At 45.7% G+C, this 20,835-nt stretch overlaps 1 protein-coding gene across 4 annotated transcripts in view; it reads left to right on the top strand.

Moving 5' to 3' along the window:
- The first annotated feature begins 1,496 nt into the window (after positions 1–1,496).
- Positions 1,497–20,835, top strand: part of GABRA2 (gamma-aminobutyric acid type A receptor subunit alpha2) — a 120,728-nt gene continuing 101,389 nt past the window's right edge. For 3 of the 4 annotated variants that reach the window (XM_055340785.1, XM_055340810.1, XM_055340802.1), the window contains exons 1-2: positions 2,415–2,624; positions 5,256–5,371. In XM_055340785.1, the coding sequence (XP_055196760.1) occupies positions 2,533–2,624; positions 5,256–5,371 (208 nt within the window). In that variant the 5' untranslated portion in view covers positions 2,415–2,532. Of the gene's footprint in view, positions 1,622–2,414; positions 2,625–5,255; positions 5,372–20,835 lie in introns of those variants that run through there. The other variant, XM_055340794.1, reaches the window with a different exon arrangement.

Below are 20,835 nucleotides of genomic sequence, written 5' to 3' on the forward strand. Positions count from 1 at the left end.
GGCCAGGAAAACTGCACCATCTAGGGAAAAAAAAAGTCTGGATTTTTGGTTCATAACTAACGAAATTGAAGGGTTTGGCACATATGGACTCCGCATGCAATAAGAGAAAAGCAAATCGGCACACTTCCCCCCCGCCCCCCCTTAAAAGTGTCTGGCGCCTGTAACAACTTCTCCAAGAGCTGACCCCTCGGTGGGCTGCCTAACATTCAGCCTTACGTGCAGCACAACAGAGAGAACGTCTCTCTCGCTCTTTATTTTTCTGTTCAAGTTGCACGTTTTGGATTTTAATGCCTGCGATAAAACGGGAGAGCAGGGAGACGGATCACACACGGCGCTGAAGGCGCGCTCCGGGGATGGCATCCCAACAGGTGCCCCTCCCGGCGGGGAGCCCTGCAGGGGGGCGGCCCAACCGCCCAGCGCGCAGAATTGAGCCGGGTCCGCGCGGCCGGTGCTTCTGCGCGGGGCGCGGGGTGCAGGGGCGGGGTGCGGGGGGCGGGGTGTGGGTGCAGGGGTGCAGGGGCGGGGGCCCGGGGTGCGGGTGCAGGGGTGCAGGGGGCGGGTGCAGGGCGGGGTGCAGGGGGCGGGGTGCAGGTGCACCGGGCGGGTGCAGGGGTGCAGGGGGTGGGGTGCAGGGGGCGGGTACAGGGGTGCAGGGGGCGAGTGCAGGGGTGCAGGGGGCGGCAGGTAAACTTTTGTAGATCTTTGTTGGCCAGTCCGACCATCACCCGGGGAGGACGCCGCGGGGGAAGCGCGGCTGAGGGCGCCCCGGGGCGGGGGGGGGGGCACGCGGTCTGCGAACCGGCTCGCGGGGCCGCCAGGGGGGCGTCGGCAGTCCTGGGGCTCGGCGGGGCCCCGGTCCCGGTGGCGGCAGGAGCGTGGAGGACCGAGCGGCGCACCCAACGGGGCTCGGGAAACCCAAGAAACTTCCCGCTGCTTCCACGCAGCGCGCGGGGGACTCGGTCCCGCGTGGACGCGCCCGGTGACCCGGGGCGGGGGAGGGGGCTGCCCGGGTCCCGCCCTCCTGCCCACCAGCCCTCCCTCCAGCGGGGGTGGCCCCTCCCTTGGAGCCAGGGCAGGTGCAGCGCGGGGGAGCGAGGCCGTACGGGTGTCCGCGTTCCCGACTGCGCAGCGGCCCCCACCCCGGCCCCCGCACCCTGGAGGCCTCGGGGCGCCCCGCCGGGGGGGCGGGGGGCGGGCAGCAGCGCTCGGGGGGCCCCGGGGAGCCGCCGCAGGTGCAGGTGCGGGGAGCAGCGGGCGGTTCCCCGCGGCGGGGGGGACGGGGGGGTCCCCTGCGCCGCGGGGGAGCTCGGCGGCCCTGCCCGCGGCCTGGCTCCGCCCCTCCAGGCGTGGGGCTCGTGCCCGCTCGGCCCGCGCGCCCCGCCCCCCCCCCCCCCCCGCCACTACGGCCGCCCCCGCCTCCCTCCGCCGCCGCCTCCCTCCGCCCGCCGCCCGCCGCCCGCCGCCCTCCGCCCGCCGCTCCCGCTCCCGCTCGCTGGGCTGCTGCAGTCGCCGGCTCGCTCCCCGCTCCCGCTCCCGCTCCCCGCTCCCGCTCGCGCTCAAGTTTCCCTTCCGCTCGGACCGGGGCCGGGGAGCAGAGCGCCGAGCCCGCCTGCCGCTGCAGGTAAGGTCGCCGCGCCGGTCCCCACAGGGACCCCACCCCCACCCCCCAGCCCGGCGGGGTCCGGTCGCCGCCGTGTCCCCAGCTTATTGCAAAAAAAAAAAAAAAAAAAGCCCCAGAACCCAAGCCCGCTCGGGTAGTCCTGGCCCGGAGCGGATCTGCAAGTACGGGCAGGCTCTTGTGCAGTGCTCAACTTTGCACCCCGGCTGGCGCTCCCGCGGCTCGCGCTCCGCGGCTCGGGGGCGGCTGTCACGCGCGTGGATCCGGAGCCGGGGCCTCGGGCAGGGGGGGCGCTGCTGGAGGGGGGCGGGCAGGCGGGCCGCGGGGCCCCAGGGACAGCGCAGCCCGACCAGGGGGCTGCCCGCGGGGGTTGCGGGGGGCGCCCGGGGACCCCCCCTGCGCGCGCCTCCCCCCGCGCTCCCGCCCGGTCCCCTCTGCGGCCCCCACGTCCGCTCGCGGTCCCGCGTGTCGCCCTCGCGCGTGTGCCAGCTCGACAGTCCGCCCACCACGGACCGGGCTGGGGCCAGTGCGAAGTCGGTGCATTTGGTCATCCTGCCGTCAGGACAGAAAAAAAAAAAAAAAAAAAAAAAAAAAAAAAAAAAGACCAAAAAAAAAAAAAAAAACAAAAGAACAAAAGAGAAAAAAGAAAAAAAAGAACAAAAAGGAACAAAAAAGAAAAAAAAAAGAAGAAAAATAAAGGAAGAGAAGGGCAGACCAGACCCCCTCCCCCGCCCCGCACCTGCTCCTCCCTCCCTCCCTCCCTCCTCCACCCCCCCCCCATCCTCACACCTTACGCTGCTCCGTGGGAATAATTCTGCAGCTTTCACTCCGATTCTCAATTGAACCGACATCCTCTGGGGGCTCTCCGGCTGCGGGAACGGGACGTAATCTTAAGTGTATTTTTCCCCCCTTGCATGGCTTTGCGAAGAGCGGCAATGAAGGCGAAATCCGACACCTACAACATGCGGCTGCTGCTGCTGGTTGTCCTGCTGTGGGACCCGGCCAGGTGAGACGTCTGTTCCTTGGGTTGGACTTTTTAAATTCAGGGGAAACGGTGTGTATTTTTGCTTTGTTTTGTTTTGCTTTGTTTTTCTTTCTTTCTTTCTTTCTTTTTTTTTTTTTTTTTTTTTTTTTTTTTTGGAATGCGGTTCCAGGCTGGGGTGGCCTTGAGAAGCTGAAGTATTGAGAAGCTGAAGTATTTTGTAGAGTCCGTTCTAGGTGAAGAAAGGTTGTATCAGAAAATTGAACTGTGAAGTCGCAGGGGCTATAAAAAAGTTCACTGCTTCGTGTCTTTTTGGTGATAAAATGCCAAAGCGATGGGAAACGTTTTCTTGGAAAGAAAGGAAAATCACCTAAGAAAAGAATATCCTTTGAATGGATTTTTTTTTTTTTACAAGGGATTGAAGTGGTTAAGTTATACGCGTTTATAATAACACCAAAATTCAGTAAAATAGCCAGCAGGTTTTTTTTTTTAAAGCCAAACATATAAGCACAAGCTAAAAGGATTTGATTAACTTATTTTTTTTTTCTTCCTTCCTGCTTTCTTTCTTTTTCTTTATTTTAGTGGTTTTGGCTTTTTTAGTCCACATAGAGAACCCAAAGGATGTGTGAGTCTTTAACCTCTAGGTGGAGGTAGTATACAACTTCATAACCACAAACAATAAAACAAAAGCCTGGTTTATTAATCAACTTTTTGTATTATTGAGTTAGAGTTCTTTTATTCCTAAAATGGTGACTGTCATGAATAGTGCTTATTTTAAACGTGTAACTACTTTTGTTTTGCCTGTGTTCTACAAACATGCAATTTTTATTGCTTTCAGTAACACCATCTTATTTGTAGTCTTTTCTGATTTGTAGCATCAGTGGGCATTTTTATTATCTAAATTTTGAAACGATTTTCAAAATATCAGAGGACTTGAAATACAAGAGGTACAAGGATGTTCATGTAACCATTCATTATAAAATTATGTCTTTACTATTTTCATTTCCCTTTTCATTTTTCATTTTCCTGTCCGAGGAATTGTCAGACTATGAAGATACTTTCTAGAATTCAGAATGAATCTCTTTGTTAGGGCTTGTTTTTAATTGAAAATTGGCTCCTCATTTAACATCTTAATATTGGATTTAGAAAAAAAGAGTATGACACGTGACTAAAGAACACTTTTCAGTGAAAACCTCTATGTGGAACTTTATGATTATCATAGTGATTGGTTTTAAGATTAGCCGAAGGTAATATAGAAACTTTTGGTGCTGGGGTTTTGATGAACTGATTTGCTTACATAATTTTTAAATGTTTACCTTTATATCAGTGGTTTAATACTTTCTCTGCCCTGAAGACAACATTCCTTTGAAGTTGGTTACCCATTTTTTAAATGTATCATGACTATTTTTAGTTACCGTGTAGTCATTTAAATGCAAATGGACTCTATCAATGATATTGTATCCAATACACCTTGATCAGAATGCAGTCACGCATGATCTTTGATTTTAAGGGACTGAACACTCCATGGTCAATTAATAACCATTGAGGATCCTCGGTGCTAAACCCTATTTCGCTCTACTAGTTTTCTGTTCTATATTTGACCAGTAATGCTCATGCCAGTATTTTATTCTATTATATAAATGATTCTTTTTTTGGGCCAGTAATTTAAATCTCTGAATCATTCTAGGGGAAAAAAATGGCAGTGAAAAGGGACATTCTGTTTTATGCATCCAGTTGCTTCTGCACCAAATTGCTGGATGTCACAAAATCAGGTCTCTGGCTTTCTGATGGAGAAATAATGGAGAAAATCACTGTTTCTAACCCTCTTCTGGCGATATTTTAAGACCAGTTGTTCTTTTTGCAAATTTATCACGTACACACCAAAGTAGTTAGGCATTTTAATCTTTAGGCAACCCCCGTGGCTCTCCTCAGAGGCCGGTCAGGAGGGGGACTCCTCCCAGGCTCCCTGCAGCTGTGTGTGCGCCACTGCTCCTTCCAGAGCCCACCTCCACTGCCTGGCTTCAGTGGAGCCTGGAAGACAGCCAGTGGAGTTTCCCCGATGTCTATATTGCACTTGGCCATTGGGTGGAGGTATACCCTAAGTAAGGAAATAATCGTGCTTTAAAAAGAGAAAAATGACATAAAGAAAAAAAGAAAGGCACTTAAAAGGAAGACAGGGAAATCTTCTGCCTCCAAGGAGCCAGTTTATTTTCCAATTAATATTCAGGCTGCCCAGGTGTTACTCCAGGAGTCGTTTGGGTTATTTTACCTTTCTTGATGCAGAACAACATTACTAGTAGTGTCTGCGTCTGATCATCTACAATCATAGTTTATAGTCGAGGGGATGGCTTTTCGAAAAAATGAATACTCCACACTGAATGCTAAATGGTAGAAAACCTGACATTTTAACGTCAGACTTTCTGATAATCTGGTATTTAGTGTCCATTTTCAAAGGCTTGTTTATCTCCTCCCTAGACATGCTGGCATTTGTAGAAGTGATAAAAGGAGAAAAATGGGTGGCCCCTAATAGTTTAGAGAGACTTTAAATTCAAACCAAGGAAGAAGAGTATGTTGGCACTTGTGCAACACACAGATGTATGTGTATACGTATGTGAATATATATAAATATATCAGCTTGTAAAATTATCTGTTTAGGTTGGTGCTGGCTAACATCCAAGAAGATGAGGCTAAAAATAACATTACCATCTTTACAAGAATTCTAGACAGACTTCTGGATGGTTACGATAATCGGCTTAGACCAGGACTGGGAGGTAAAAGTAGTTTTGCTTTTTTTAAGCTCTGATGAAATATAATGCTTTTAAAAGTTAAGAGTAATATTCATATGTTCATACATTTTATAGATGGATGCATGTCTTAAAAAACCATAGATAATAGAGAGTGAGGTATAATCCCAAATAATGAAATAAACATTATTTGGGATTCCGTTTACACACACACAATGTATTTAACATGCTTTTTTAAGAATGCCTGAAGTCACATAGAGCCCAGACTTTCTGCATGAAGAGTTCTTAATTTGTTTATGATGGCTAAGTTTTTCAAACTTAAATGATATTAAAATGAAACGTTGCTGGGCAGCTATGCTTGTGTAGTAGCTTCACATTTATAGGTGCCTATTTTCACCGCAGTACAGATATGAAGAATTGAGACACGTTAAAAAAAAAAAGTATCTGGGTTGTATTTCAACAAAGTCTAAGCTTCTATGATGATATTTCTTTATTTCTTTACACATGCACATGATATTTCTAAAAAGTAGCACAGGTTCGGCATTCTTGAAACTTTCAAAACGTCTTAGCTATGCATTAGCTGTAGGCCTAAATGTATTGGACTGTGGCACAGTTTGATTTCAAATTTAAATGTTAATTTTCAACTCAGAAAAACAAATCTATCTTTATCCACAAAGATAAAGGAAATTAGGCTTGGCTAAAAAGTTAGTTTTTTTTACTATGTTAAATTTTAACTATCCTCTAATTATCCTTAGGTAGGTGATACTAAGGAGTTTAGGTGAAGGTAAAGTAGGTGTATAATTCCTAAAGGATTCTGAATCAGCATAGTTACTCATGATTCTACGATGATCTACTACATGATACTAATCAAAGATTTATGTAGTTAGCCAGGTTGTTACTAGGCTGGCAACTTTGTAATGTGAAATTTCTTGTAAAGATGTGTATGCAAATACTAGATATTTATGCAAATACTTTCTTTGAAAAATATAGGTGGTGGTTAATTCTATGTATATTTTCCAGTGTGTGGTTTGGATTGTCCAGGAGTCAGAAAAAGTCAGAAAAGACCCAACTTGTTGTTAAATAATCTGCCGTTTAATGCTGTTAGTTTTTACTGGAATCCCTGAGACGTATCTCTCATTTTAAGAGAAGTCCGGGGTGGGATGATGGGGGGGGGATAATATTCAGAAATATGTCTCCTTGTATCATTCAGAGCAGATCCAATTGCTTAATATACACTTAGTTTTCTAAAAGGAAAAACTAAATGGAAGATAATATTTCTTTAGTAATGAATATGTCTAATGAGCATGAATATAAGGAATCACTCTCCACGTTAGCATATGACAATGAACTATTGCCAAACTCTTACTGTAGAAGCAAGAGTCTGTCATAATTCATGATGGTGGTTTAAGAGGTATATTGCACTGAGGCAGATATTTTTCCTAAGTCATAGATTCTATTTTTTAATAAAATAAAGTCTTTATATCTGAGCTAGGCCTTGGGTTTTGTGTCTGAGTTTTTAGGGGAAATATCTGTACCTGAGGGTATGTGGCAGGAGAGTAGAAACTAACTATTTCAAGACGTGGGTCTTGCCATTTAGCTCTTCATATTTCTTTTGTAATATCTCTTACATTCTTTTTTACTTCCATTGTCACCATTCAAATATGGGTCCTCGTCACTATGTTATTTGGGTTAATGCAGTAAACTAAGTGGCTTTTCTTGTCTAGTGTCTTCCTTCCCCAGTCCTTCTCTGATATCAGACATATGCTAATATTTCCCAATCAGATCAGTTTTCTTTTATTCTTACGATGCTTTCATATGCTTCTCTCTCTCTCTCTCTCTCTTTTTTTTTTTATCATATATCTTCATTGGCTCCCCAGGAATAGGGGATAGATATCCCCAGGAATAGGGGATATCTTCATTGGCTCCCAGGGGGCAGGAATAGAAAAAGGTAGTAGAAGGGATATAGATCCAGGTGAGCTTCTGTTCCATCCACTCACAAAGCTGTGTCTTGGCCAGATAATCTCTGTTTCCTTTCATTTAAAATGGTCATTGGGATGCCGGGGTGGCTCAGCAGTTGAGCATCTGCCTTTGGCTCAGGGCATGATCCTGGAGTCCCGGGATCGAGTCCCACGTCGGGCTCCCTGCATGGAGTCTACTTCTCCCTCTGCCTGTGTCTCTGCATCTCTGTGTGTGTGTGTGTGTGTCTCTCATGAATAAACAAAATAAAACAAAATTCACAAAAAAAACATGAAACGGTCATGATATACCTACCTTGCTGCCTTATAGGATTGTTGAGAGAATTATATAAACAAAAAGTGTATATAAAGCTGGTGCTACATAGTAGCAATTCAACAAAAATCTAGTTCTTTCCTCCTCCCTTAGATTCCTCATTTACCAGTTAGGGTTTTCTATTTTATACTTCTCAGGCTTCATTTTGATTTTTCCTCCCGTTCATTTTGTACTTCAAAGACATTTGTTTGTTTTCTCTTGATAATCCATCATATCTGCTTCCTTGGCCTTTGATTGTATTATTTCCTCTCCCTGGAAGTACTATTCTCATCCTCTCTGATGACTGAAACCCTTCCTTTTCCATAAAGACCACCTCAACCCTGGTCCTCTAGTAAAGATCTTTCTTGATTGTGTTGAAACACGTAGATTCAGTCTTCTCTCTGTTGGATTTCTTCAGTGGTTGTGGGCTCTGTCTCTCATTCGGAACCTAGTATGTGCTATCTTGGATTATTTATCACCTTTTTGTGTGTCTCTTGTTCCCTTAACAAAATTGTAAGCTCGTGGAGGCAAGATATTGTATCATAAATTCTCTGTGCTCTCAGGGACTCAATATTGATTTGCATATTGTGGCCACCAAATAATGTTGCTTGCTTGATTAACTTTTCTATGACCAGTTGATCATCCATAAAATGGGGCTCCTCATATTTAGCTGACATTTTAATTGGAAATGTTGATGTAAGGCATCATGCTGCAGGAAGTGAGCGGCGTAGCGAAGACCTACCGAACTTCACGTTGTGGGGATTTTGGTAAAATCCCAGCTCTGGTACTGAGCAGTCCTGTGACCTTTAAAGACTCAGCCTGTTTAGGTCCACATCTGTCATCCTAAAGTATGATTACTCATACTATTCTTAAAGCATTCGTTGAATATTAAAGACAGTGATATATGCAAAGAATTTAGCACAGTGACTGGCATATGGTAGAGAATAAGGAACAATACCTAAAAGACTTTCAAAAACTTTCTCAATGTACTCTTGTAAGTTAAATGATTATTACTTCTGCATCCAATATCCTTAGCCTACATGTTCATACGTCATTTCAAATAGAAAGTCCAAGAAGATTACTTGCAGCAGTATGTCCCAGAAATTAATAAGGACAAAATGGGTTTGATTCAAATGTAATATATCAAACTGAGTATGTCTGTTGATGACAAACCTGGATAATAATCTTAATTATTATTTTCTTTTCTTTATAGCCTTTATGTAAATGAGTCTATAGGAAAGCGCAATCAGTCTTGAACTACAAGTCAGAAAAATGGTTCTTTTCACCCGGCTCTACCCCTTACTAGATTTTACCCTAGCCAGATTACACAGGCACTCTGACTCTTGGTGTTTTCTTGGGGAAAATGGCAATAATAGTATTTTATCCTGAAAGGAGGAGGGTAAATAATAGTATTTTATCCTGAAAAGAGGAGGGTAAGTTCACATATATGATAAAGATGGTACAATACATTGAGTGATAGAATTTCAAGATATTTTATGATTAATAATAGAGTCTCTTTAAAATTTGAGTTACATCATGCCACTGAACTGCTCAAAATTCTGCAATTATTTCTACTTGGTTCAGAATAAAAATCAGGTTCCTTTTGGTGGTCTCCAAGGCCCTGCATGATCTGTTCACTTATTCTTTCTCTCACCTTACCTCACACAGCTCACCTTCTTACTAACACCGCTGCGGTCACATTGGCTTCCTTTCTGTTCTTTGAACATACCAGGATACTCCTTAGAGCTTTTTCCCTGGCTCTTCCCTCTTCCCTGGATATCCTTTGATCTCATCTCAATGAGGCCTACCCTTCCCAACCAAATAAATACTATAACCTCATCCACCTTCTTAATAATTCTGATCCCGCTTGCTCAGCTTCATTTTTTTCTTTTTTTCCTTAGTACTTGTTACCTTTTCATATTTAAGATAATTTACGTCTCTATCACTGTTTTGTCAAATGCTTATTTTTGTCCCTTCTGCTAGAATGTAGGCTCATTGAAGTCAGGGATTTGTGTCTGTTTTGTAGCTCGATTCATTGATGCATCATCTGCCCTAAGCCTCTAGGACAGTACCTGGCGTATAGTAAGCCCTCAAATATTTCTTGAATGAATCTGAATTTTATTCCATTATTTTATTTTATTTTATTTTACTTTATTTTATTTTTACTGTGCTATCATGAAAGGAATTGACGATAGAACTTACCTTATTCTTGAATCAGAGGAGCCGTTGTCGTTAAATTAACACGCTGGCCTTCCACTATTAACATCAGCATATTTTAGGCTGACATCTTGGTGAATTAGAGCTGTCATCATACCAGTTCCTCAGATCCTGACAATGTTAGCCGTGATTCTGTCTTGAACTGTGTGATTTGGGGTGATTCATTTATCCCATCTGTGACTTAATTTACTCATCTGTGAAATGGCAGGAGAGGATCTACTTATTCTATTTATATCTCTCAAGGATATGATGCAGTTCAAGTAAATTAAAATTCTTGAGTGAGCATAATGTGACACACAGTTGATGAGTGTTATGATTGTCAGGAACATGAAGAGAATTCTTCCAGAACATCTCAGGAGATAGTGTCTTTGAGAACATGCTGAGAAAATACTGGTAGGTCTTGTGCATTTGGTAGGCTTTACTTCTTTGTGAGCCTGGAGACCTGCGATGGGCTTGCCTTGGTATCTTATCAACCAAGACCGTATGTTTAGATTAGCTAGAACTAATCACTGAATTAATTTTTCCTCTTCATTTTAGCCATCAGAGCTAACAACTAGGAGTATCACACGTGGATTTTTACATTCCATAAGAGGCTTTCAAATTGTTAACTGAATAAAAAGAGCAGCATTTGTTTTTTGGACCAATTTTATGGGGTCATTGGAAAAATGAATGTGTAGACAGGCCTCGTACACTTGTGACAGCTAACATCCACAATGCTCAACAGTGACAACTATTAGAAATGACAAGGCTTGGTATCTAAATTATAGATTCAGTCTGGAAAATCTAGATTGAGAACCATGCTTAACTGCATTTTGAAAAGCTGTTTCGAGGAGGTCATCCAGATAGATTTTTTTTTTCCTTCCATGCTCTAGTTTTATACTCTGAAACCTTGAAGAAACTTTATGCTTAAAGCCATTAAAAAAATACGATGTCAGATCAGAGGCTTAGGGTCTGAGGGTCAGTTTCCAACTTCACTCTTGGATATTTGCCTTCAGGCTGTAGAGAGATGGATGACAACACGTTTCTATGAATTTTAACTACTCTCAAATTTATAAAAATAAAATATAGGCTGTTTAGTGGGAAAAACTAACAGGGAAAAATCTGAGCTCCTTCAGAACATACGAGGGATTCTGACCTCAAAATATCATCTTATGCTTTATAAATTAATGCTTGAGATCGGTGCCTCTGGATACCAGCACCTTCGGGTTTGAATTCTGTTGCTGCTGTATGATAACCGCCGTACTTTCAGCAACAATCTCTCCTTGTTTTGGTTTCTTTATTTGTAATATGGGAGTAAAAATGTGTGACTTACTGGTTTGTTGGGGATTCAATTTTTTGTTTTCTTGACATCCAAAAGTCGGTGTATGGCAAGCAGAGTAGGAACTCCATCCACGTAAAGTGTTATTGCTGCTGCCGTTGCAACAGAAGGCAATAGCGCACGTTACCCGGTGTTCCACTTAACGTATAAAAGCTCTGACTTCTTTAAAAATGATGACTTTGTAGTAGGCCTAACCCAGTTTTATTTTATCTTTTTAAAAGATTTATGTATTTATTTTAGAGCGAGAGAGTCAGCAGGAGCATAGGGGGAGGGGGAAAGGGAGAGGGAGCGAGAAACTGAAGCAGACTCCAAGTTGAGCGGGAAACCGATATCATGGCCCTGAGATGACGACCCGAGCTGAAACCAATAGTCAGATGCATAACCGATGCTTTACCCGGGGGCCCCCCCGTAACCCAGTTCTAAAGAAGGGGGAGGTTGTGCATTTCTTATGCAATCAGTTTCCTTTTAGCAGACATGTGTTCGTATATGTACAGGATCTCTGGAACCAAAGCCGGTCACAAAAGAAGTACGACCTATGTCTTGCTCTTTATGATCGTGACACGTAATAAGTCGGCGTCATCAGTTCACGGTAATAAGTTCGCCTGTGGGAGAAAAGATGTATTCACGGCCTGACACCTTACTATAGGACGTTGGTGATGGTGTTAGGGACGTAAAACCGAAAGCACGTCCATCAGTCTGAAACCTGGGGTCTCACTTGGCCCTTGAATGGCGACAGCTCTGGGCTTTGCAGCCACCGGGCCCGTGCCTGATGCTTGACGGCACCTGGGAAGGGGACTCGCGGTGGAGGCCTTGGGCCTCAACAAACCCACGAGGAACAGTGGGAAGCCTCCACGTGGACCTCGAAGTGGGGAGGAGAGAAGTGGGGTGCAAGGGCATCAGGAAAAGGGAGATGGGGTTGAGGAGGTGTGGTGTCCGAGGAAGCGGGGTGGACTCGGGGCCAGGGCCTGGCCTCCAGCTCCTTCCCCGCCGGGGTGGGGGTAAGGGATGGGGGACTGTGTTTCCAGGGAGGCCCGGGGCCCCTGAGCACATCGTGTCCCCCCTGTGCCTTGGCCGTCTGGGGTCCCTGTGTGTCGGAGCCAAAGGGGCTCTCAGGGCCTGTGGGGCCTGGGCCACCCCCCTCCCCCCCCCAGGTTCCCCCAAAGGCGCCGGGAGCAGCGCGCTCCATGGGCTCGCAAGGGAGAGGCTGGGAGTGAGTAGGGGAGATGCCATGCGAGCGTGTGAAGGGCTCAGGCGAGGGCACAAGTGACATCGCAGCCTGGGGTTCCTGTGTGCCTGGGACCGTGTTGCGGGAGGCCGCGGCCTGGAGCCTGGACGTCCTGGGCCTCCTCACTGCTGCCCCCGAGCCCACAGGGACGTCGGTGGGTCTCTGGGTCCCTTGCCGTATCTGGAGGCGACGCCCGGGGGTCTTGGCCGGGTCGCCTGTGCCCCCGGTGGCCGAGAAGGGAGCCAAGACGGGCTCCCTGAGGAGTGGCAGCCTGACGTGGCTCCGCAGAGTGTTTGCTCCGCGTGGGGTTTGAACCGGGTGCAGCTCGGGATGTGTTCTCTGGGGAAGACGGGCTGACACAGGGCAGCGAGCGCCGGCCTCCCCCGGGAGCCGCCCTCCAGCAGCATCGGGGGACGCAGTGAAACGCGCGGCCTAGGGGATCCCACTCACGGTGCATAAACCCCTGCTGAGGCTCTCTTTTCACGTTAAACCATGCTCGTGTAGCTGTCTTTTCTCTCAACCATCGGTGCTAGAAGAGCATCGTCATTAGTCATAATCTTGAGGCGTTATTGCTCTTGCTGTTGGAGGCGCAGGCAGGTCTTTATGGGTCTTGCTGGTCTTCATGGGTCGTGCAGTTGGAGGCACCGGCAGGTCTTTATGATCTTGCCGTTGGAGGCGCATGCAGGTCTTTATGGGTCTTGCTGGTCTTTATGGTCTTGCCGTTGGAGGCACAGGCAGGTCTTTATGGTCTTGCCGTTGGAGGCACAGGCAGGTCTTTATGGGTCTTGCCGTTGGAGACACTGGCAGGTCTTTATGGTCTTGCCGTTGGAGGCGCATGCAGGTCTTTATGGGTCTTGCTGGTCTTTATGGTCTTGCCGTTGGAGGCACAGGCAGGTCTTTATGTTCTTGCCATTGGAGACACAGGCAGGTCTTTATGGTCTTGCCGTTGGAGGCGCATGCAGGTCTTTATGGGTCTTGCTGGTCTTTATGGTCTTGCCATTGGAGGCACAGGCAGGTCTTTATGGTCTTGCCGTTGGAGGCACAGGCAGGTCTTTATGGGTCTTGCCGTTGGAGACACAGGCAGGTCTTTATGGGTCTTGCCGTTGGAGACACAGGCAGGTCTTTATGGTCTTGCCGTTGGAGGCGCATGCAGGTCTTTATGGGTCTTGCTGGTCTTTATCGTCTTGCCGTTGGAGGCACAGGCAGGTCTTTATGGGTCTTGATGGTCTTTATGGTCTTGCCGTTGGAGACACAGGCAGGTCTTTATGGGTCTTGCCGTTGGATGCGCAGGCAGGTCTTTATGGGTCCTGCCGTTGGAGGCGCACGCAGGCCTCGCTGCCTCTGTCTTCTTGCTAGCGTCCAAGCTCAGGTGCCACCAGTGTTTCTCTTTTCACCCTTTTTAACACCCTGGATAGATTGGACCATACGCATGACCGATCCATGTGTTTCAGGGTTATTTTTTGATTGCTGCAGCTCAATCATATTGTAGGAATCTCTATCGGTAGTGGAGGTGGCCAAGTGAACAGCTTGGCCAGTCCGCAATTCATTACGTTTCAGTGTGTTAACATGGGAAGAGTCAAATTAAATTATTCTAGTATTCTGTTTCTCGACACATGTCTACTGAAGGCTTAGGATGTGCCAGACATTCCGCAGAGGCTAAAGATGTCCAGGCGGTGGGATTGGCCCCTGGTGGTTGAAGTCCCTCGGAGGATAGATAAGAAGGTACAGTACGATGCTCAAAATGACTTGAAATATTACAACGTATGTTCCATTATAAGAACATGCTAATGAGGTTTAGAGAATTCATTTCTCCTGTACCCTATAACTGGAGTTGGCCAAGTTCTGTGTCTCTAATCATTGTTCATGCTTTCAACTGTTTCTTACTAAGGGCCGAGTATTGGCCGGGTCTTACTTTAAATGCTGGAGATATTTTGATGAATAAGACCCAGACTTTGCAGAAATTCATATCACACCATTATTTTGGTTCCTTCTGCCTTTGGAGTATCCTGGGCGTTGGTTTCGTTCCCTCCTTAATTAAAAATACCGTATGACCACCCTATTTACTTTATTGAACATTATTGCTTGTCTTCTCTCATCACAGGAAGAGTGATTTTTGGTATATTTACTGCCAGGCTGAGAATTTTATCTGTAGAGGACTATGACATCTAGAGAGCATGTCTTTTTGGGTCTGTGGCAGAGGTGTTGAGGGTATTTATGTTAAGAGTAGCATTCTCAGAGGTAGTAAGGTAAGTGGTAATTCCAGTTGAAACTTCTGGGCACTTCTCAGTTCTCTTTTTAAAGAAAACTCTAAAATTCTTTTTGTATGTGTGTGTGTGCCTTATTTTAACTTCTTTTGAGCTAGAGAGGAGTTAGATAATAACGAGACATCCTTTTGAAATAAAAGAAATAAATTACATGATGTGTCATGTAAGGAGTATGAAGTTTATTTCTTTTACATTTTTAATGATCCTGACACCACACAGAATTCTGGAAACTTGTTTTTGACTTGAAATACCCTCGTCCCTTGAGGTACAGATCTTGTCATTTAAAAGTAATGTATAAGAATAAAATTAATGACTAAATCTAAAAATATTTCACGTGGAGGTTCATCATACTAGGGATATTAGGATGAGATGTAGATCTCTCAAATTCTCCGTTGTTTTTCTTTCTTTCCTTTTTTTGCATTTTAAGTAACTTTGACGAAGTAGTAGTTTTGATATCTTTGTCTGTTTTTCTTATACCTTTTCAAAAAATGCAAAAACTAATACATAGAAAATATGAGCCCATCTCCATCTTCGTTTGATGTAAGTTGTGATGTCGATTTTTGTCATCTTGAAGTAAGGTCCTTCTTATTTCAATATTTAAAACATGGCAAAACAAAAGTTTTTGCATAATATTAAAAAGTACAGTAGTAAGAGCCCCATTTAAAAAATATCTTTATCAGCATTTGAGATGTTGGTTTTCTTTTAGGGGAAGGAATGCAAATTGTAGCACGAGGATTGTTCCAGGAACATGTGTGGTGACATTCTTTCTGCATAAAAGTATTTCACTATTCTCAGAGGATATGTTCAGTTAAGGCATCGTGTTAATTTGACTTAAAATACAATAAAAGAGAAGGTGTGACTCTTTCCTGATGTAGTACCCACAGGAAAAATCCACATCAAAACAAAGGTAATGCCATTGCAACTATTTTGAGGAGATGGTTAGTAAATTGTAACAGCTTTGGGGGGATATTTCAGGAATAGGACATAATGAGTAAGTAGCACAGTTGGATTTTGCGTCCGAATAGAAGAGCAATGTCACAGGATTAAAGATTGAAGAGAGGATAAAACTTGTGTCTTTTCATAGCAAACCTGTATTTAGACTGTATTTAGACTGTGTTTTGTGGGGATGCCGATGGTATTTTAGCAAGTATTATTAGAGAGACATTTGACTTGTATTAAGAAGGGAGAAAGTTCAGGTGCTTTTCGAATGGCATGTCTTAAAAGCTTTCTCAGGACAGAGAAGATCTCCAGACTCGAGATGGAGGAGTGGTTTGGGGAGGACGAGGAATGTCATGGGGAATTCTTAGAAAAGGATGAAATAAATAAATAAATAAATAAATAAATAAATAAATAAATAAATAAAGAGAGAGATCCACTTTACCTCTACTGCCTCAGAAGATTTTAGCTTTTGAGGCAGAGGATGCCGAGCTCTGCTCCTCAGATACTTGAGTCGGAGAGTCCGAATATATTCAATTATATGACTTCTTTAGAAGCCTTTGCAGTAGAAGTTAAGCAAATCAGCCATCGTCAGAAAATTAGGATAAATGGAACAAATTCGTTTCTGTTCCCATGATTACATAAACTCTCCAGTTTCTCAAGAGAGGAAACAGTGGGCTAAAATGCCAGCCAGGTTTACATGGAAGATTAAAGTTTGCATACCGAGAGAGAGGAAGGCTTAATTAAGAGAAAATGGGATCGCAAGGCTGGTGTTCAGGTCGGCTAGAGGGGACTATGGGAGGGCAGATTTAATTAGTTATCTAGGGCATGTGAGAGGATGATCATCGAAGCAAAAAATGTGAGGCTGATGATTGTGCTTTGTAGAGCAGCATAGAGTCACCCAACAGGTAGCAGAGGAAGGGAGTTTTCGACTCTCAGGGGGGTGAGTGGGGTGGCTGCAGGGATCGGGGATGTAGGATGGAATAGGGCTGAGTGTGGGGCTGTGTGAAGGTCATCACTGGGGCATTCCTGGGAGGACGATAAGTCCATTGAAAACTAAAAATGAAAACTAAGTGTCCTTTCAACTGGTCTTGAGTAGCTTCGGTCTTAACGTTGATACCAGAATTGCAGGGTCGGAGATAACTCACAGGACATCCCTGGACAGAAGCGTGGGATCCGCAGTGCTCAGAGGGTAGCACGCCAGCATGTAAGAGAGGTGAGGTCTTTTCAAAACTGCCTCATTATTCGTAAAACACACAGCATCGAGTAATAGTGCCTGGATTCTTAGAGAAGGGAGATAAAGTTAGGGAGGAGAGTATTTCTGGAATTCTTTTTCAACTTCTGCTTCTTTCAAGGTTCCCAGATTATCCAAGGGGCTCTTGGAGGTGATTCTGGTTGTGCCACCAAGCTGATGGTATGCCCCTGACTTCAGGAGGCAGGAGGGGCCGTTTGGGATTGATATTGTCATCTGTGAAATAGGGGCTGATGAAAAGCCCCGGGGGACCCGGCTGCTGACCCTGGGGTACAGACATCTAGGTGCGGGGCTTCGGGTCACACTGGGGGTTGCGTGCATCTGTTGCTCCCCTTTGACCATGGCCACTCCTGGTCTAGACTTTGTCATTTCTGCCGATGCAGGCATCTTACTCTCAGACCTCCGACGGCCACCAGGTGCAGGGAGCAGCTGCCCTTCCTGCCGCTGTTGCTGCCACCTTGGAACACTGGGAGGTCAAGCAAAACCTCGCCGCCGATGAAGTCGGCAGGTGCATGTGTGAGTGAGTGGATAGGAAAGTGGGTGGGGGTGAGAAGCACACGTGTCTTCAAACCCTTTTCCTTTTAGGGAACTGTCTTGTCGCCTGTCATTTCTATAATTTTGCCCACCTGGTCGGAGAGGGTGGTGTGACACTTTACCCACTTGTGCTGAAAGATGTTAGGAGAGGATGTGGTCATCAGTCCCAAGTGCCTTCTTCTAGTGCAACTTTAACTAACACCAGTGGGAAATAAAGGAGGGAGCAAGCATCGGAACAAAACAAGAAAATGTAGGTGAAAGGATATTATCATAGGCTTTATCAGTTAGGGACATGTTTGTCGGAAACTACAGAACGATCTGCCTGCAGTGATCTCAGTCGGGGTCCTTTTTTTCTGGCAAAGAAAAGGTCTGTAGGTGGGTGGTTTCAAGTGCAGACTGAGCCTGAAGTGATGGCATCAAAAGCTTGAGGAACCCAGACTGTTTTTATTTTTCCACTTCCTCTTCCTTGGCGTTGGCCTCTGTCCTAATGCTGTGTCACCTCATGATCCCAAGACGGCTGCTGCAGCTCCAGCTCTCGTGTCCACGGCAAAGGCTGGCGTAAAAGGAAGGGATGGCACTAGTAGCTCTGTTAGTTCCTTTCATTAGAAAAATAGACCTTCCCAGCTCTTGCAGCTGATTTCCACATTTATCTCCTGGCTATTTCAAGCCATGAGAGCATCTGGGAAAATTGAAGATCTATTAGAAAGAAGGAAGATGCGTTTGATATTCAGTCGGCTTCTAGCAATGCCTGTCACATCTACTGATGCTTAATAGAAAAATTACTTGATGTCTTTGTGCCTCAATTTCCTGCTCTGTAAAAATGGAAAATAGGTATTCGTTCTAGTGGTTAGTTGATTTGTCTGAAGGGCTTAAAACTTTAATCTGCAGATGAATAACCTGGATAGTTATTGTCAAAAGGCAGATTTCGATTCTGACGGTGACTGTGGAGCTCAAGATGCTGCCTTTGTAACAAGCCCCGGGTGATGCCCGTGCAGCTGGTCCTGGGCCGAAGTGTACTTCGAGGGTACACATGGTACGACCTTCGGGGGCATCCATACAGCGTAAAATGCAATGCGGAGGTTTCTTGAGGCCTCACTAAACACCGTTGTTGGGGCGGTGATTATTATCATTACTACTGCTGTGGGTTTAGGGCTTACTCTGACAATTGGGAATCCCTGATTTCTATTTCTAAAGGTTCTGGTGATAAACCTTATTTTTATCAGAATATGATCATAGACAAATTCATTGCTTATGATCTGCTTTTGCAACATTGCTGGTAAATAGATTGATCATTAATTCCTGTGAATATGGTGCATAATATTAAATACACTTTCTTTATTTAGTTGTCAGCACACTTTAAATTCTGCTCTGTAAATAATAACATATCCCTATAACATCGAAAAATCAGCACTAGTCTCCGACACTGCCACGGTGGCTTTTGAACTATGCTTCATTAAAATGTGTTGGATTTTGCAGCTCTTACTAGTTACTATATATAAAACTATATATATAGTTAAAGATTTTTATTTTTATTTATTCATGAGAGACACACAGAGGGAGAGAGAGGTGGAGACCCAGGCAGAGGGAGAAGCAGGCTCCATGCAGGGAGCCCGACGCGGGACTCGATCCCAGGACCCCGGGGTCACGCCCTGGGCTGAAGGTAGACGCTCAACCGCTGAGCCCCCCAGGCGTCCCTATAATTCTACATATTGACATGAAGGTCGTCAACTAAACTAGTATAAATAATTGATCATAAGAAACTAGTTCAATCCGTAATATAGTATCGTGGCGAATAAACTTTCGCCACGTGTGTAATCCCCAGAGTAGAGAAACGATAGCGCTCTCTGTGTGTTCTATTTAAGATGCTTCAAAATTTTCTTTTTTGGACAGATGAAAAAAAAAAGTGATCTCCTTTAAAACATATTATACATACTGTGTATTCAAGTGGCTGCCAGAGACCAGATTATAAACCTGGAGGATCCTAAATTCCTAAGAAACCTATTCTATTTTAAATGTAAAGACTCAGAGGGAAAGTGCCTTTGCTGCGATCAGAAGAGGCTGTGACGCTAAAAAAAAAAAAAAAAAGGGCTGTGACGGCCACACGGTGTATTAAAGCCTAAAACCCCCTGTCCATATGTGGGGAACCCCTCGTCCCTCTACGAGCCCCGTGACCTGAGCAAGCCAGGGAGCAGCCAGCGCCTCAGTTTCTATGCCACGAAGAGCAGGGGACCGTCGCTAAGACCTGCGGTGTCCCTGCCATCTAAAATGTGTCTCCTCTTGCGTGGCTTGCTTCAAGGCAAATAGAGTAGAAAATAAGGTTCTTGGAACGGAGATCTAAGGCCAGTTTTTCCTTCCCTGCGGTGGGAGGGAGCACGGCCTGGGCATGCAGAGCGCGGGGCCGGGAGCACCTGGGCCGCGTCCATGCGGGGTTCCGCATCCTGCGGTGTGACAGGGAGGAGCGACATCCCCGCGGGCTTGCCCGTGACCCCTGGGCTCTGGCTGCGGCTGCAGGCCCGCCCCCTCCTGGACCTTGCTCTCATTCCCCCTCTTCCCCGGTCTCCCCCTTTGGCTTCCCTTGATCTCCGTGCTCCCCAAGGGGCTGGGAAACCTTCAGCGGTTACTGCTCATCCCTTTAATGGTTTTCTCAGAATAATCTCCTTCGAATGCATATCCCCAGGTATTGAGCCATCGGGAGGCCGTCTGTGGCCCAGAAGCAGCTCTCTGACATGGACTTGCGGGTCCCTGTCCCCATGAGGTCCCTTCTATGACCACCTGCAACTCTCAGGAGCAGGTCCAGAGCACTTAGGTCCTCTCTCCAGACTCTGGCCTCTGATCCCTCCTTTTCTGTCCTCACTTTTCACCTACTGTCACTACCTACCTCTGCTTTAGGGTGACTGCCCTTGTTTCAGTGTTTACAATATATTTGACTTTGTCTAGCCTTTACACAGGCTCTTGCGTCTGTTGGGGACATCGTGTTTCTTTCTCCGAGTTCTAGCTTAGATGTCACTACTTTCTAGCTGTGTTACGTGACTGTCACCCCCCCATACACACACACACACACATCACCCACTACTATATTTGGCCTAGCTTAATGGAGCGTTGTGCAACTCTGCGTCCCATCTACTGGAATCCGAGATCTCTACAGGTAGAGACTTGGGCCTCCTCCTCTCTTGTCCTAGCCCCAGTACTACGTGTAGGAGGTGGGTGATGGCCATACTGCTTGTGGATAGACGACAGACTAATGATGCACTGTATACTTCCATACATGAGTTCCGTAAGATTCTTCAAACTCATCATTTTGTCACCGAGGATTGCTTTTCGTCTTGTGGTTCTTTTTTTAAAAAAATTTTTATTTATTTATGATAGTCACAGAGAGAGAGAGAGAGAGAGAGAGAGAGAGGCAGAGACATAGGCAGAGGGAGAAGCAGGCTCCATGCACCGGGAGCCCAATGTGGGATTCGATCCCGAGTCTCCAGG

This window comes from Nyctereutes procyonoides, unplaced genomic scaffold (assembly GCF_905146905.1).
Source record: "Nyctereutes procyonoides isolate TBG_1078 unplaced genomic scaffold, NYPRO_anot_genome, whole genome shotgun sequence".
Taxonomy (NCBI): Eukaryota; Metazoa; Chordata; class Mammalia; order Carnivora; family Canidae; genus Nyctereutes; species Nyctereutes procyonoides.